This window comes from Capricornis sumatraensis, chromosome 2, assembly GCF_032405125.1.
Source record: "Capricornis sumatraensis isolate serow.1 chromosome 2, serow.2, whole genome shotgun sequence".
Lineage (NCBI taxonomy): Eukaryota > Metazoa > Chordata > Mammalia > Artiodactyla > Bovidae > Capricornis > Capricornis sumatraensis.
Window position 1 is genome coordinate 58,834,228 of NC_091070.1, and position 18,669 is coordinate 58,852,896.

An 18,669-nucleotide genomic window follows, 5' to 3' on the forward strand; every position below is an offset into this window, starting at 1 on the left:
CAGAGAACATCGCAGGCTGCTCCCTGGCATTCCTGCTGCCTCCCCGAGGAAGCAGGCTCCCTCCCAGCTGCTTGCTCTAAGACTGTGACTTCTCTGCTCCCCTCACACCCACTGTGCTATCTTCTCCCTCTTGTGAGTCTTCCCAGACTCTTGGCTCTCATTCAGTGTGTCTCGCACATGTTAACCTAGGTGAAAGTGTTAGTCTCTCAGTCATGTCCGATTTTTTGAGACCCCATGGACTGTATCCCGCCAGGGTCCTCTGTCCATGGAATTCTCCAGGCAAGAATACTGGAGTGGGTAGCCATTCCCTTCTCCAGGGGATCTTCCTGACCTGGAAATGGAACCCGGGTCTCCTGCATTGCAGGCAGATTCTTTACCATCTGAGCCAATCCAAGCAGCAACAAACCAGAGAGGTTACATTCTTCATCAGCAATGAGCGCAAGCTAGCGTGGCTCCTCAAGGGAGATGGGGAAAAATAAAGCACCAGGAGAAAAGGGAAATGCTGGCTAAGATTTCAAAATATAATCCCAACCCCAAAGTTGATATCTTTTGCTTTTAACATTTCCTAACACTTCTCTGGTGGGTCTTCCTGAGTGGCTCAGATGGTAAAGATTGAGCCTTCCCTGGTGATTCAGATGGTAAAGCATCTGCATACAATGCCGGAGACCCAGGTTCGATCCCTGGGTCGGGAAGATCTCCTGGAGAAGGAAATGGCAACCACTCCAGTATTCTTGCCTGGAAAATCCCATGGACAGAGGAGCCTGGTAGGCTACAGTCCATGGGATCGCAACGAGTCGGACACGACTGAGCGACTTCACTTTCCCTTGGCTATTGTGAAAAGTGTCTCTATGAACACTTCTCTACTCAGATCTTTTTTGAGTTTAGCTGCCTTGGGGAGTGAGGAGAACAGAGAGCATTAACCTCACTTTGCAGAAGTTGAAATTGAGGCACTAAGCAATTCTCCAGCATATTCTATAACAGGCATACTAAAACCATCCACTGAACGAGACATAGGGAGAAATGAGTTGTTAAATATTTCCTGCTTTTCAGAAACTCCCACCAGACCACGCCTAATAAACCAAAGTACCGTATTAATGAGCAAATCAGATATAACAGGATCTGAAAGTGCCAGGAACACTCAACTGCTTCCAAAACAAGCCAAATATATTCAAGTAACAAATGAATGGTCTCAGTTACAGCCAATTACAGAGATGCAATGCATTCAGTGTGCTATCCCCAGATCCAGACGGCACTCAGTAGCATAATAAATCCAGGCTCTCAATCGTCTTACTAAATATTTAAAACAGCAGAGCCTAGACAGTAATCTTGGTTGACAGATTCACACATTAAATATACCAAGTGAAATGTACTTAAATTCATTCACTGGGTACAAAGCTCAGCTCATCTTCTACACTGAGCATCTCTGTTGTGCCAATGCCCCTTTGTGGGCCACTTTGGACTTCTGGCATTTCCCTGGATTTCAGAACTGATTAGAAGTAGGTCAAAGGCCTAAGAACAGTACAAAACAACCCAAAAGGACAGGATAACTAGGTCAGCTAAGGTGCAGTGAGAATTCAGTTTTACTCAACTGATCCCAAACCCGTTTCAGAAGAAGGAAAACACAACACAAATATGTGAAAACCTCTTCAGCCTCTTACCTGTTAAGTGATCTTGAGCAAATTACCTAACTTCTCTGAGCCACAGTTTCTTCATCTATAAAATGAAATGAAAAATAAAACTTGCCCACAGAGCTGGTAAGAGGTTTCAATGAAGGAATGTACATTAAGAGCCTCACCAGAGCTTTTGGAAAATGCTAGTTGTATATTTGATGAAAGTGGGATGCCAACACGGTAAGCCCTACTTTGGAATATAGTGGCAGCTAACCTATGTTTGTTATCTGATATCTTGCTGGTAGTCACAAGAATGGGCCTCCCAGACTTCCAACTGCAGAGAACACAACTGATCAAGGGCTGCAGATATCCTTGCTGGGCTTGTGCAGGTCCCACGCCTCCCCGGGGAGCTCGCCTAACAAGAGAGCATGGGGACTCCCAACAGTTGACTTTGGCTCCAGAATTGCCAGTGGCCTTGCTGGATCTTCCTGGAACTGAGGGCAGTCTGGGATGCTCCCTCTCATGGGTGCCTCCCTCTCTCCTTCACTGGGAGTCAGATTCGCATCACAGCCTGACACTCTTTCTCAGGCTGACTTGGTTCCCTCCCCATTTTCTTCCCCAGGAGCATTTGCCCTAACAGAATCCTTGCATGTTGAATCCTGTCTTAGCATCTGCTTCTCTGAAGATTCAGACGCACTTGCTCATGTTCTTTTCTGACAGTGGGTATAACTTATATTTGTCTTATGAGGTGTGCATGGATTGTTGAGCTATTCTCAAGGGCCATTTCATCAGAGTAGCCCTGGGGAAGCCGCAGCTGAGAAACAGGAATAACAGGGGTCATCATTGCCAAGAGAAGTATGAGGAAACGTGAGGACCTTAAGTCTGATACTTTCTCAGGGAACTACAGTTTTGGGTGTTTCTAGTCAGGAGAAACTGAAGGAAATGTTTTCAAAGATAGTAATCTTCTTGGTTAAGTAACTGCACCTCTCTAGGCCTTGGTGTCCTAGACCAGTACAAAATGAGCAGATGTTAGATTTCAAAGGGACCCAGGAGACCATAAACTCTGTGTTTCCCGAACTTCAGTTACATTTGTATACTTTTTGGTCAACCCGTGTGCCACCCAAGTAATAATTTTTCTTTAAGTAAATTCACTTTAACTTAAAATTTAAAAAGCAAAGTTTAAGTGAGAGTTAAATGATAAAGTATCATTTACCATAAATGGAAGACAATATTATTAAATTCCACTTAGATGTTAAAACCTGAAGAAGGTGTAGACTCTGGAGCTGCTTTCTATTAAAAATGCAGATTAACAAATGTTAAAGACATGCTAACACCAAATACTTTCTAGAAAGACTGGAAGAGAAGTGAAAAAGACTCTGACAATGTGACTCATTGGTTTTGTTTGTTTGGCTGTGCCACAGGGCATGCAGGATCTTAATTCTCTGAACAGGAATCTAACCCACACCACCTGCAGTGGAAGCAAGGAGTCTTACCCACTAGACTGCCAGGGAAGTCCCAAAAGCATGATCCATTGTCATTCAAAACTGGATCTATGGTTTCTCCCAAATCACTAAGTCACTCCTTTCACATAAGCTTGGAGGTTCCCTCCTCCCATACTATAGTTTGGACATCCCACTGTTAATAGTTTTGCCATTTTGAGAGATGTGCAACTAACGGGTGCAGGTTTACTGACCAGCTACAGAAGTAACCATGTGTTAATCAGTTTATCATTATCCTGGGTTTTCAATAGGAATTTAGTCCATCTAAGTAGCTGGGGACCTAGGATCCACCCATTAGAAATTGTCTTAAACAGAACTAAGAAATAGAAAGTTTGCCTTTAATGTCTTCCATCTCTTATTTTGTACACCCTAATTCCTCATTCCCTACCTAAGAAACCAGACAATTCTTTTCCCTTTTGCTGCTCAGACCGCTCTGGAAGGAAGATCTACTCAGACCTAGCTTTCCCTCATTTCAATGCTCTACTCTACTTTCCGTCTCCTGTTGAGCTGTTTCACACCAACCTGTGAATGACCCAAAACTGGCTTAACACTGTGACCATCCTAGAAATATTCAAAACTGATTTTTTTTTTTTACTTTTTAATTTGGAGAATAGACAATGAACAAGGTAGTGATAGTTTCAGGTGGATAGCAAGGGGGCTCAGTCACACATATACATGAATGGATACATTCTCCATTCTCCCCCAAACTTTCCTCCCATCCAGGCTGCCACATAACATTGAGTAGAGTTCCCTGTGCTATTCAATAGATTCTTGTTGGTTAACCATTTTAAATATAGCAGTTTGAACATGTCAGTCCCATACTTCCTAACTACTGGCTATCCCTTGCCCCAATTCTTCCCCTACCCTGCAACCATAAATTCATTCTCTCAGTCTGAGAGTCTGTTCCTGTTTTGTAAAGAAGTTCATTTGTATCATTTCATTTTATATTCAGCACTAAGGGATGTCACATGATACTTCTCTTTTTCTGACTTACTTCACTCAGTATGACAATCTCTTTATCCATCCATGTTCCTGCAAATGTCAGTATTTCATTCTTATTAATGGCTGAGTAATATTCCATTGAGTATATATATATATACACAACATCTTCTTTATCCATTCCTCTGTTGATGGACATTAAGTTTGCTTCCATGTCTTGGCTATTGTAAATGGTGCTGCAATGAACACTGGGATACATGTATCCTTTTGGATCATTTCAAAACTGATTTTAGGAAGGTGGTCCTAAGATGGCAGAGGAATAGGACAAGGAGACCACTTTCTATCCCACAAATTCATCCAAAGAACACTTGAACACTGAGTAAATTCCACAAAACAACTTCTGAATGCTGGCAGAGGACATCAGGCACCCAGAAAAGCAGCCCATTATCTTCAAAAGGAGATGTTTTATCAACGGTGCTGTATAGATGGAGAAGTCTTGAGACTACTGTAAAAATAAGACTGAAAACCAGAAGCAGGATGCTGAAGTCCAAATCCTGAGAATACCAGAGAATTCCTGACTCCAGGGAACATTAATCGATAGGAGCTCATCAAACACCTCCATACCTACACTGAAACCAAGCACCACCCAAAGGCCAACAAGTTCCAGAGCAAGACATACCACACAAATTCTCCAGCAACACAGGAACACAGCCCTGAGCTTCAATATAAAACCCATTGACATCTCATTACTCATTACTGGACTTCATTGCACTCCAGAGAGAAGAAATTCAGCTCCACCCACCAGAACACCGACACAAGCTTCCCTAACCAGGAAACCTTGACAAGCCACCTATATAACCCCACCGACAGTGAGGAAACTCCACAATAAAGAGAATTCCACAAACTGCCAGAATACAGAAAGGCCACCCCAAACACAGCAATATAAACAAGAGGAAGAGACAGAGGGATACCCAGCAGATAAAGGAACAGGATAAATGCCCACTAAACCAAACAAAAGAGGAAGAGAGAGGGAATCTACCTGATAAAGAATTCCAAATAATGATAGTGAAAATGATCCAAAATCTTGAAATCAAAATGGAATCACAGGTAAATAGCCTGGAGACAAGGATTGAGAAGATGCAAGAAAGGTTTAACAAAGACCTAGAAGAAATAAAAAAGAATCAATATGTAATGAATAATGCAATCAGTTCAGTTAAGCTCAGTTGCTCAGTCATGTCTGACTCTTTGCAACCCCATGAATTGCAGCACGCCAGGCCTCCCTGTCCATTACCAACTCCCGGAGTTCACTCAGACTCACATCCATCGAGTCGGTGATGCCATCCAGCCATCTCATCCTCTGTCATCCCCTTTTCCTCCTGCCCCCAGTCCCTCCCAGCATCATCCAGCCATCTCATCCTCTGTCATCCCCTTCTCCTCCTGCCCCCAATCCCTCCCAGCATCAGAGTCTTTTCCAATGAGTCAACTCTTCTCATGAGGTGGCCAAAGTACTGGAGCTTCAGCACTCTGGAGGGAACAAATAGTAGAATAACAGAGGCAGAAGATAGGATTAGTGAGGTAGAAGATACAATGGTAGAAATAAATGAATCAGAGAGGAAAAAAGAAAAACAAATTAAAAGAAATGAGGACAATGTCAGAAACCTCTGGGACAATGTTAAACACCCCAACATTTGAATCATAGGAGTCCCAGAAGAACAAGACAAAAGGAAAGACCATGAGAAAATTCTTGAGGAGATAATAGTTGAAAACTTCCCTAAAATGGGGAAGGAAATAATCACCCAAGTCCAAGAAACCCAGAGAGTCCCAAATAAGATAAACCCAAGGCAAAACACCCCAAGACACATATTAATCAAATTAACAAAGATCAAACACAAAGAACAAATATTAAAAGCAGCAAGGTGTAAGCAACAAATAACACACAAGGGGATTCCCATAAGGATAACAGCTGATCTTTCAATAGAAACTCTTCAGGCCAGGAGGGAATGGCAGGACATACTTAAAGTGATGAAAGAAAATAACCTACAGCCAAGATTACTGTACCCAGAAAGGATCTCATTCAAATATGAAGGAGAAATCAAAAGCTTTATAGACAAGCAAAAGCTGAGAGAATTCACCACCACCAAACCAGCTCTCCAATAAATGCTAAAGGATCTTCTCTAGACAGGAAACACAAAAAGGGTGTATAAGCTTGAACCCAAAACAATAAACCCAAATGGCAATGGGATCATACTTATCAATAATTACCTTAAATGTAAGTGGATTGAATGCCTCAACCAGAAGACAAAGACTGGCTGAATGAATACAAAAACAAGACCCCTATATATGTTGTCTACAAGAGACCCACCTCAAAACAAGGGACACATACAGACTGAAAGTGAAGGGCTGGAAAAAAATATACCATGCAAATAGAGACCAAAAGAAAGCAGGAGTAGCAATACTCATATCAGATAAAATAGACTTTAAAACAAAGGCTGTGAAAGAGACAAAGAAGGATACTACATAATGATCAAAAGATCAATCCAAGAAGAGATATAACAACTATAAATATATATGCACCCAACATAGGAGCACCACAATATGTAAGACAAATGCTAACAAGTATGAAAGGGGAAATTAACAATAACACAATAATAGTGGGAGACTTTAATACCCCACTCACACCTATGGATAGATCAACTAAACAGAAAATTAACAAGGAAACACAAACTTTAAATAATATAATAAACCAGTTAGACCTAATTGATATCTATAAGACATTTCACCCCAAAACAATGAATTTCACCTTTTTCTCAAGTACACACGGAACCTTCTCCAGGATAGATCACATCCTGGGCCATAAATCTGGCCTTGGTAAATTCAAAAAAATTGAAATCATTCCAAGCATCTTTTCTGACCACAATGCAGTAAGATTAGATCTCAATTACAGGAGAAAAACTATTAAAAATTCCAACATATGGAAGCTGAACAACACGCTGCTGAATAACCAACAAATCACAGAAGAAATCAAAAAAGAAATCAAAATATGCATAGAAATGAATGAAAATGAAAACACAACAACCCAAAACCTGTGGGACACTGTAAAAGCAGTGCTAAGAGGAAGGTTCATAACAATACAGGCATACCTCAAAAAACAAGAAAAAAGTCAAATAAATAACCTAACTCTACACCTAAAGCAACTAGAAAAGGAAGAAATGAAGACCCCCAGGGTTAGTAGAAGGAAAGAAATCTTAAAAATTAGGGCAGAAACAAATGCAAAAGAAACAAAAGAGACCATAGCAAAAACCAACAAAGCCAAAAACTGGTTCTTTGAAAGGATAAGTAAAATTGACAAACCATTAGCCAGATTCATCAAAAAGCAAAGAGAAAAATCAAATCAATAAAATTAGAAATGAAAATGGAGAGATCACAACAGACAACACAGAAATACAAAGGATCATAAGAGACTACTCTCAGCAATTATATGCCAATAAAATGGATGATGTGGAAGAAATAGACAAATTCTTAGAAAAGTACAACTTTCCAAAACTGAACCAGGAAGAAATAGAAAATCTTAACAGACCCATCACAAGCACGGAAATTGAAACTGTAATCAGAAATCTTCCAGCAAACAAAAGCCCAGGTCCAGACGGCTTCACAGCTGAATTCTACCAAAAATTTAGAGAAGAGCTAACACCTATCCTACTTAAACTCTTCCAGAAAATTGCAGAGGAAGGTAAACTTCCAAACTCATTCTATGAGGCCACCATCACCCTAATACCAAAACCTGACAAAGATGTCACAAAAAAAGAAAACTACAGGCCAATATCACTGATGAACATAGATGCAAAAATCCTCAACAAAATTCTAGCAATCAGAATCCAACAACATATTTAAAAGATCATACATCATGACCAAGTGGGTTTTATCCCAGGGATGCAAGGATTCTTCAATATCCGCAAATCAATCAATGTAATAAAGCACATTAACAAATTGAAAAATAAAAGCCATATGATTATCTCAATAGGCAGAGAAAGCCTTTGACAAAATTCAACATCCATTTATGATAAAAAATCTCCAGAAAGCAGGAATAGAAGGAACATACCTCAACATAATAAAAGCTATATATGACAAACCCACAGCGAACATTTTCCTCAATGGTGAAAAATTGAAAGCATTTCCCCTAAAGTCAGGAACAAGACAAGGGTGCCCACTTTCACCACTACTATTCAACATAGTTTTGGAAGTTTTGGCCACAGCAATCAGAGCAGAAAAAGAAATAAAAGGAATCCAAATTGGAAAAGAAGTAAAACTCTCACTGTTTGCAGATGACATGATCCTCTACATGGAAAACCCTAAAGACTCCACCAGAAAATTACTAGAGCTAATCAATGAATATAGTAAAGTTGCATGATATAAAATCAACACACAGCAATCCCTTGCATTCCTGCACACTAATAATGAGAAAATAGAAAGAGAAATTAAGGAAACAATTCCATTCACCATTGCAACGAAAAGAATAAAACACTTAGGAATATATCTACCTAAAGAAACAAAAGACCTATATATAGAAAAATATAAAACTCTGGTGAAAGAAGTCAAAGAGGACACTAATAGATGGAAAACTATACCGTGTTCATGGATTGGAAGAATCAATATAGTGAAAACGAGTATACTACCCAAAGCAATCTATAGATTCAATGCAATCCCTATCAAGCTACCAACGATATTTTTCACAGAACTAGAACAAATAATTTCACAATTTGTATGGAAATACAAAAAACCTCGAATAGCCAAAGCAATCTTGAAAAAGAAGAATGGAACTGGAGGAATCAGCCTGCCTGACTTCAGGCTCTACTACAAAGCCACAGTCATCAAGACAGTATGGTCCGGGCACAAAGACAGAAATATAGATCAATGGAACAAAATAGAAAGCCCAGAGATAAATCCACGCACCTATGGACACCTTATCTTTGACAAAGGAGGCAAGAATATACAATGGAGACAAGACAATCTCTTTAACAAGTGGTGCTGGGAAAACTGGTCAACCACTTGTAAAATAATGAAACTAGGACACTTTCTAACACCATACACAAAAATAGACTCAAAATGGATTAAAGATCTAAACATAAGACCAGAAACTATAAAACTCTTAGAGGAGAACATAGGCAAAACACTCTCTGACATACACCACAGCAGGATTCTCTATGACCCACCTCCCAGGATATTGGAAATAAAAGCAAAAATAAATAAATGGGACCTAATTAAACTTAAAAGCTTCTGCACAACAAAGGAAACTATAAGCAAGGTGAAAAGACAGCCTTCAAAATGGAAGAAAATAATAGCAAATGAAGCAACTGACAAACAACTAATCTCAAAAATATACAAGCCAACTCCTGCAGCTCTATTCCAGAAAAATAAATGACCCAATCAAAAAATGGGCCAAATACCTAAGCAGATATTTCTCCAAAGAAGACATACAGATGGCTAACAAACACATGAAAAGATGCTCAACATCACTCATTATCAGAGAAATGCAAATCAAAACCACAGTGAGGTACCATTTCACGCCAGTCAGAATGGCTGTGATCCAAAAGTCTACAAGCAATAAATACTGGACACGATGTGGAGAAAATGGAACCCTCCTGCACTGTTGGTGGGAATGCAAACTAGTACAGCCACTATGGAGAACAGTGTGGAGATTCCTTAAAAAACTGGAAATAGAACTGCCTTATGACCCAGCAATCCCACTGCTGGGCATATAAACCAACGAAACCAGAATTGAAAGAGACACGTGTACCCCAATGTGCATCGCAGCACTGTCTATAATAGCCAGGACATGGAAGCAACCTAGATGTCCATCAGCAGATGAATGGATAAGAAAGCCGTGGTACATATACACAATGGAGTATTACACAGCCATTAAAAAGAATACATTTGAATCAGTTCTAATGAGGTGGATGAAACTGGAGTCTATTATACAGAGTGAAGTAAGCCAGAAAGAAAACACCAATACAGTATACTAATGCATATATATGGAATTTAGAAAGATGATAACAATAACCCTGTATGAGAGACAGCAAAAGAGACACAGATGTAAAGAACAGTCTTTTGGACTCTGTGGGAGAGGGCAAGGGTGGAATGATTTGGGAGAATGGCACTGAAAAATGTATATTATCATATGTGATACTGGATGCTCGGGGCTGGTGCACTGGGATGACCCAGAGGGATGGTATGGGGAGGGAGGAGGGGGGGGTGGTTCAAGATGGGGAACACATGTATACCTGTGGCAGATTCATGTTGATGTATGGCAAAACCAATACAATATTGTAAAGTAATTAGCCTCCAATTAAAATAAATAAATTTATATTTTTAAAAGACTGATTTTAAACACTTATTTTTTTATAATCTAATTTGTCAAGAGATCTGCCTTTTCAGCCTCCCCTCAAACTTTACCACAGAGGCCTGGTTATTTTAAGATCAACTTTTTAAAAATTTACTTTTAATTAAAGTATGATTGACATACAATATTAGTTTCAAGTATACAACATGATTCAATACTTTTGTAGATTATACTCCATTTAAAGTGTGTGAAACTGAAAGCGTTGGGTGCTCAACTGTGTCTGACTGTCTGTCATCCCACCGACTGGAGCCCACCAGGCTAGCCTGTCCATGGGATTTCCCAGGCAAGAATATCAGAGTGAGGAGCCATTCCTTTCTCCAGAGGATCTTCCTGACCCAGGGATTGAACTTGGGTCTTCCACATTGCAGGTAGATTCTTTACCATCTGAGCCACCAGGGAAGCCCTATACTCCATTTAAAGTTATTACAAAATAATGGCTATGTTCCCTCTGCTGTACAATATATCCTTGTTGCTTATTTATTTTACACATAGCATTTATATATCTTAAGCTCTCTCTCCTTCCTTCTCTCTACTTGTAACTACTAGTTTATTCTCTGTAAGATCAGCTATTTTGATGTTGCTCTCACTTTTAATTTAGGGCATTTCTGGCCTTATTCAGATGGCCAAACCATCATCCTCGTGTATTCTAAAATGCTTTCCTATTCTAGGTCATCAGTACTACAGGTATTGTATATTGTAACTCAGTCTTGGCTCTGCCCCCAAAGGCCTAGCATCTAAAGGGATCCAGGCCTAGGGACCTGGATATTTTGTCAGAGCTGTGAGATCTAAAGTTTTATTTTTATGGTGAGAGCTGCATTTAGACTCCCACCCCCACCACCACATCAACCCAAAATAATCAGCTCTGGCCTACTATTAACAGTGAAGTCTATTAATAAATTGTATTAAGATTTGGGGGGGCTCAGAATTCAATTCTGGGATGGACTGTCTCTAAAATAAATTAATACCATCAGTTCAGTTCAGTCACTCAGTTGTGTCCGACTCTTTGTGACCCCATGAATTGCAGCATGCCAGGCCTCCCTGTCCATCACCAACTCCCAGAGCTCACTCAGACTCACGTCCATCGAGCCAGTGATGCCATCCAGCCATCTCATTCTCTGTCAGCCTCTTCTCCTCCTGCCCCCAATCCCTCCCAGCATCAGTCTTTTCCAATGAGTCAACTCTTCGCATGAGGTGGCCAAAGTACTGGAGTTTAAGCTTTAGCATCATTCCTTCCAAAGAAATCCCAGGGCTGATCTCCTTCAGAATGGACTGGTTGGATCTCCTTGCAGTCCAAGGCACTCTCAAGGATTTTCTCCAACACCATAGTTCAAAAGCATCAATTCTTCGGCGCTCAGCCTTCTTCACAGTCCAACTCTCACATCCATACATGACCACGGGAAAAACCATAGCCTTGACTAGACGGACCTTAGTCGGCAAAGTAATGTCTCTGCTTTTGAATATACTATCTAGGTTGGTCATAACTTTTCTTCCAAGGAGTAAGCATCTTTTAATTTCATGGCTGCAATCACCATCTGCAGTGATTTTGGAGGCCCCCAAAATAAAGTCTGACACTGCTTCCACTGTTTCCCCATCTATTTCCCATGAAGTGATGGGACCGGATGCCATGATCTTCGTTTTCTGAATGTTGAGCTTTAAGCCAACTTTTTCACTCTCCTCTTTCACTTTCATCAAGAGGCTTTTTAGTTTCTCTTCACTTTCTGCCATAAGGGTGGTGTCATCTGCATATCTGAGGTTATTGATATTTCTCCTGGCAATCTTGATTCCAGCTTGTGTTTCTTCCAGTCCAGCGTTTCTCATGATGTATTCTGCATATAAGTTAAATAAGCAGGGTGACAATATACAGCCTTGATGCACTCCTTTTCCTATTTGAAACCAGTCTGTTGTTCCATGTCCAGTTCTAACTGTTGCTTTCTGACCTGCATACAGATTTCTCAAGAGGCAGGTCAGGTGGTCTGTATTCCCATGTCTTTCAGAATTTTCCACAGCTTATTGTGATCCACACAGTCAAAGGCTTTGGCAAAGTCAATAAAGCAGAAATAGATGTTTTTCTGGAACTCTCTTGCTTTTTCCATGATCCAGTGGATGTTGGCAATTGATCTCTGGTTCCTCTGCCTTTTCTAAAACCAGCTTAAAGAAAAAGATTCTGACATTCTAAAATATCATTTGTTTGCCTTTGCCAAGGTTTACACACACACACACACACACACACACACACACAAATAAATACCTTCAAAGCTGGAAGGTGAATGGTGCAAAGATCAGACTGTACTGCCAAATAACACAGACTGCTTTGTTTCATGTAAACAAGGCAACCAGCCCAGTGAGTTACCCCTTCCTGTTACAGGACACACCTTCTCATTTTCCTCCCTCCACCCTGCCTTCATTTGAAACATAGTTCAAACAAGGGGACAAAGTAAAAAACCCTGCCACCTGATCATTCTAAAGGTCCAACTCAGGACTTTCTTTGATTCTCACTAACCTGTCTCTACAGATGAACAGTTGAGTGCTTTGACAAGGCAGTTCAGTTCAGTTCAGTCGCTTAGTCGTGGGGTCTGACTCTTTGAGACCTGGTGGACTGCAGCAAGCCAGGCCTCCCTGTCCATCATCAGCTCCCACAGTTTACTCAAACTCATGCCCATTGAGTCAGTGATGCCATCCAACCATCTCATCCTCTTGACAAGGCATGAGTCTAAGAGTTAGGAACTCTGAACTCCTGGGTCCTCAAAAACTAAATGACAGCAAAGGGGGTGCCCTAGGATTCTTTTTCTGACCCTAGATGGGGGCGATGCCAAGAACTAACAGGAATGTGTGACAACCGAGGTAAGAGTGCTGACTCTCCGGAAGCGTGTGGTAGAACCTATTCCAGGTGAGAAATAATAGCAATAATAGTAACATAACAAATAAACCTCCGTAAAACAAAAGGCTGCCAGCAACATGCTGGTACCTGAAAACTGTGTTCTCTTCTTCGTGGGAGTTGAGCCAAAAGACACAACCAAGCCAAGGATGCAGAGAAGGAAGGATTTATTATTTGCAGCAATTAAGGAGAACACAGGATCTTTCCCAAACCAGTGCCTCTCTGAATAGCAAAATTGGGGAAATTTTAAGCTAAAGGCACAGATATATTCATGAAGGGGCTTGGGCTGAGAAATCGGCAAATGCCTGGCAAAAGTCTAGCTTTAGTTACTTGAAGTCACAAGGGTCCACTCCATCCTTCCATCTTCCGTTTGAGTGGGGGCCTTAGCTTCTGCAGAACTCAAAGATGAGCATCAGATTGTTATGTATGTCGCTTGAGGAGGAAGTAGGACTCTTTTTATCACCGAACTATTTTTTGACTGCTTTCCCTTTGTTCCTGCTTTCCCTTACTTCCCTCAAGATCGTTAACTGCTGTGACCTGTTCAAGGACAAATATTATGGCCAAGCTTAGATCACAAAATGGCTTAGGCCAAAAATACCTTCTCTTAGGTCAAGAAAGCTCCCCGCCCCCCACCCAACCCCTTTCTCTGTCTCTAGGGACCCACCCACTCCCACTCCATCTACTTACAACGCTTTCACACCAGACATTCTTCTTATACTCAACACTCCGGAGCGGGGAAGCAGGACGGATTCCCTCCTGTCCCCACTCTCCCCGCTTCCCCATTTCCACAGATCCTGAAGGGAGCGTCCGTGAGTTACCACAGATCCCATTTCAACCGCCAAGAGGATTCACCCGAGGTCCCTCCAGCCGCCAGCGCCCACCGGCGCCCCATCCAGGCATAGCGGGTGCGCAGACTCTCGCCCGCAGAGGTCCCCACCGGCTGGCACCGACCGTCGCTCCCGCCCCGCCGGCCCAGAGTCCCGAGGTAGGGAGAGGGGGAGCCGGGCCCTCCCTCCGCCACCCAGGCAGGCGGGCTGGGACCCGGGGCGGCGCCGCCGCGCCCAGGGGCGGACCCCACACTTTCTTCCGACTCAAAAGCGGCGAGCGGCGTAGAGCTGCTCCGCCCCTGTCCCGGCGCCGGTCCGGAGCCGCACGTCCCGCTTGCCCGCTGCCGCCATGGCCAAGCCCCTGACCGACCAGGAGAAGCGGCGGCAGATCAGCATCCGCGGCATCGTGGGCGTGGAGAACGTGGCCGAGCTGAAGAAGGGCTTCAATCGGCACCTGCACTTCACTCTGGTCAAGGACCGCAACGTGGCCACCCCCCGCGACTACTTCTTCGCGCTCGCGCACACGGTGCGCGACCACCTGGTGGGGCGCTGGATCCGCACGCAGCAGTACTACTACGAGAAGTGCCCCAAGGTACTGCCCGCGCGCAGCGGGGCCGCCGGGCGCTCCCCGGTGCCCTCCGCGGCGTCCTGCCCTTCTGGGAGGGCGGCAACCGAGCGTCGGGGCGATGGCCCCGGCAGGATGGGTGGAGCCCTGGGCGTGACCCCTCCTAACCCCGATCCTCCCCCCTACACACACACACACACACCCCGCGAAGTCCGGGGGAGAGTGTGTGGGCGGCGGGTGTGCAGCCGGGGTCAGATCTGGCATTCTGCCGACACCCCAGTTAAGTCTCGGTTATCCGAGCGCCACCGCCACCCTAACCACTTCGCTTCCCGTCCCCGGGATCTCCTGCAGCAGAAGCCCAAGCCTTCCTCGCCTGTCCACTGGTTTCACAAACTTTTGGGGAGCATCTACTCTCAGCATCTAATCTAGAGAGAGCTGGCGGCTCCAGTCTGAATGCCAGGCACAGTTCTAGGCCCCAAACAGTCGATCCAGAACAAAGGGGATAAAAACCTGCCTTGCGGGGTGCGGGGTGGGGGGAGTGGGGAGCTGAAGGTTTAGGGAGCCGAGACCTGCCAAGGTCGGCAAATGGTGATAAGATTTAAGGGGGCAGGTGGGGCAGGAGTCGGAGAAAGGCGCATCACAGCCCGCAGAACCTTTTTAGAGGAAATGAGATGGGGGTTGCGTGCAAGACCCGGGCTGGTCGAAAGCACAGCCCGAGTGTGACGAAGGGATGGGGGGAGTAGGAAGGGGCGGGGGTAGAGGTCCGGAGCCACGCTCAGAGCTCTGTATCCGCGCACCACCCCCCCGCACCCCAGTACCTGGAGTAGGGTGTGGAGCTCCTGGACTAACTTGGCTCCTGCTGGCTGGGGAGGGCCAGGCCACCCTCGGACTGCTGAGGAACCGCCATTCACAAACCACTCCTACCCGCACCGGGGCTGGAGGAGGACTTGGCAGCGAGGATTGTGTTGTGCCCAATAAGGGCGAGAGAGTGTATTGGAAAGGGTGAAAAATGGGTAAATCCTGGAGACGGTGGCCCAAACATTTATTACAAATTGTTTTAACACAGAAAGCATGAAAAAGAATAGTCCATATTCCAAGTGCTCAAAGAGCCCCTCAGCAAAATATTCCTCAGAGTGAGAAATTGCAGCTCTAATGAAACTTTCAAATGGAAAGTAACTTCCTCACCCCTGATGACTAGGCCTCTACCGGAAGGTAGCAACTGCTAAAATATTTTCTTGCTGCTGCACTGCGGTCAGTGGTGTCAGACTCTTTTAGACCCCGCAGACTGCAGACTGCCAGGCTCCTCTGTTCATGGGATTCTCCCTGCAAGAATACTGGAGTGGGTTGCCATTTCCTTCCTCACGGGATCTCCCTGACCCGGGGATTGAACCCCACCACTGCTGCCTTCTTGTGCACTGGCAGACAGATTCTTTACCATTAGTGCCACCTTGGAAGCCCCAAAATATATCCTAGAAAACACTTTATGTATGCATATATTTCAATTCAATTCAGTCGCTCAGTCGTGTCTGACTCTTTGCGAATGCATATATTTACTGTATTTTTAATTTGCATAGAGAGAACTGCACCTACATTAAAAATTATTCTTTAAGATTTTAAGCTGGAGTGTGAGATGGTGAGCCGTGTTTTAGAACTCCCGCCTCCCCTGACACACACATACATTTCAAAAGCATTTAGTGCCATAGAATACATGCTCGCCTTGTATGTTTCTTCTCCAGTGACTTAACTGGGACTTCATAGTTTTCTCCTCTTGTTTCTGCACTGGGCAAGCATTCAAGCCAGGTATTCTGATAGTGATTCAAGTGAACAAGATTCGTTCCACACGTGTTAATCAAAGGTCCCAGCCCTCAGCCCAGAGTGGAGCCAGTAGGTGTGTCCAAGCTTCTCTGCCACCTCCCCTTCTGCCTGGCAACTGCAAATGAATCCCACATCTGGATCGCATCTGGATCTCTAGTCTCAATTCCTTTTCAGACCCCATTCCTACATTTATAAGTGCTTGGTGATCATAACTAGATCTCCCCTTATTCCCTCAAACTCAGCATGTTAAAAACTCAGAATCATCATCCCTCCCAATCCCATCCACTCTTGTGTTTCTAATGCTAATGGCATTGTCATCCTGACAGGTCATCCAGACAAAAAACTCTGCTTTCACCTTTGACTTCTTCCTGTATTCCCCATTCAGCAATTCACCAAATTCTATTGATTTCTGCAGTTTGCCTTGAAATCACCCACTCTCCTCCATTCTCCCTTCTCTGCCTAATTGAGTCTCTGATCTCTGTTCTCCCAAGAACTAGATTTCTAAGTGATTGCTTCCCAGAAGTGGTTAAACTTGGCAGCATGCAACTGAATAAATGGCTAGCAGACTTATTTTGTTTGGTCTGTTAGACATCTTTAAGCAATTTTATTTTCCGTGCCTTTGGGCAGGGCACGTCCAACCCAGCTCTTGGCCCACTACTCGTTGTTCTCAGCCTGGCTCCTGAAGGCATTTGAGTTTGCAATCCCATTAAACCTCCTAAAGTGCCCTCTACTCAGATCTATAGCACTGGCTCTGGTCGTCTGGCACAGTCCTCTTAATCTAGCACTGAAGGCCCGTCACATCCCAGGTGAGGTTATTTCCCATAACCCTCCTGGGCTTACCATGTTCTCCCACCAATCCGATTTGCCATCCCCATCCTTGCCCTCATCTCCCCACTTCCAGGCCTCTGCCAACATTTCACCCTTCCCTTGGAATGCCATTCCCACCAGGTGCCTCTGCCCAGTTCTCACCTGCCCTGCAAGGCTCAATTGTGTTGCTGTCTTTTCTCTACACCTTCCCAGAACTACCAGGGCCTCTAATTAATGCTGGGAAAAATTTAAATTATTTTTAAAATATTGCATACTGTTTTGTCTTCTTTATTTTATCTTTATAAGCCTTTTGAAAATTTTCTATTTTTGTAAAATATGCATAAGATTAATAATAGTAGTGCATGTATATAATCTACAGCATATATAGGCAATGCTCAAATATTTCACTACCAGAAGTATGTTGTAAATGTTTAAGAGACCACTAACTAAGAGGATGAGGGAGATCAATTTTTTTAAGGTCTTCTGTATCCCCAAATATAAGGCTCAATCCCGCCCCCAAAAATTTATTTATGGAAAAATAGGAAATCAGCTTAAATTCATGTCTTTGGAAAATCTGTCATGCAACAAGCTTCTCTAATTACTTTATTTTAAAATGCTTTATTTTAAGCAGCAACTTTTTTTTTTAGGAAGAGCTTGAAATATCTGAAAAACTCTTAAATTCATGCTAATTTAGAATTCTTAAGAGGGAGAGAAAGAAAATTAACACAGATGTAGTCATTATTCCTGGGGCTATGATCTCACAATTGCAAGTGCTTGATATATATATACTGTGTTTATAAGCAAGCTTTTTCTAGATCACTAAAAAGTAAAAATGCCATACATAGTGGTTTTATTATAGAGATCATGAAAATGCACGCAGAGAAGAATGAAAATAATTGCCCTGATGTTACATAAATGGATGTTTGTGGCTTGAGAAGCTCTTCCTTTTTGTGAGTGGTACCAGGGCACCAGTCATGGGGGTGAGTGGCAACTTGCACCTCTTTGGCCTGCATCTGCCCCCTTTTCCTAACTCACAAAGGTATCTAATAAACTAATGAGAGCCCTAATGATAGCATTATAGAAATTCAAGCAACTTGGATAAAAGTAATAATGATGTGCTCTGGAAAATAGTATTAAATGACATATTGACTCTCCATAGGAGACTTCAAATTCAATTGTTTCATAAAATGAAAATGGGGAAAACTGAGATTTCTAAATTGACATTTTCTTATAACATTTTAAGTATATATGTGTAACTAATGAGTTAAATATTATAATAAGCATTCCTTATATTGAACTGTATTCATATTTTTTTTAGTATTTTCTGCTTGACCA

General features: G+C 42.9%; 1 protein-coding gene across 1 annotated transcript in view; it reads left to right on the forward strand.

Moving 5' to 3' along the window:
* Positions 1 to 14,461: 14,461 nt before the first annotated feature.
* PYGL (glycogen phosphorylase L) overlaps positions 14,462 to 18,669 on the forward strand; it is a 52,882-nt gene continuing 48,674 nt past the window's right edge. The window contains exon 1 of the mRNA XM_068965951.1: positions 14,462 to 14,739. Within this exon, the coding sequence (XP_068822052.1) occupies positions 14,497 to 14,739 (243 nt within the window). The 5' untranslated portion in view covers positions 14,462 to 14,496. The remainder of the gene's footprint in view (positions 14,740 to 18,669) is intronic.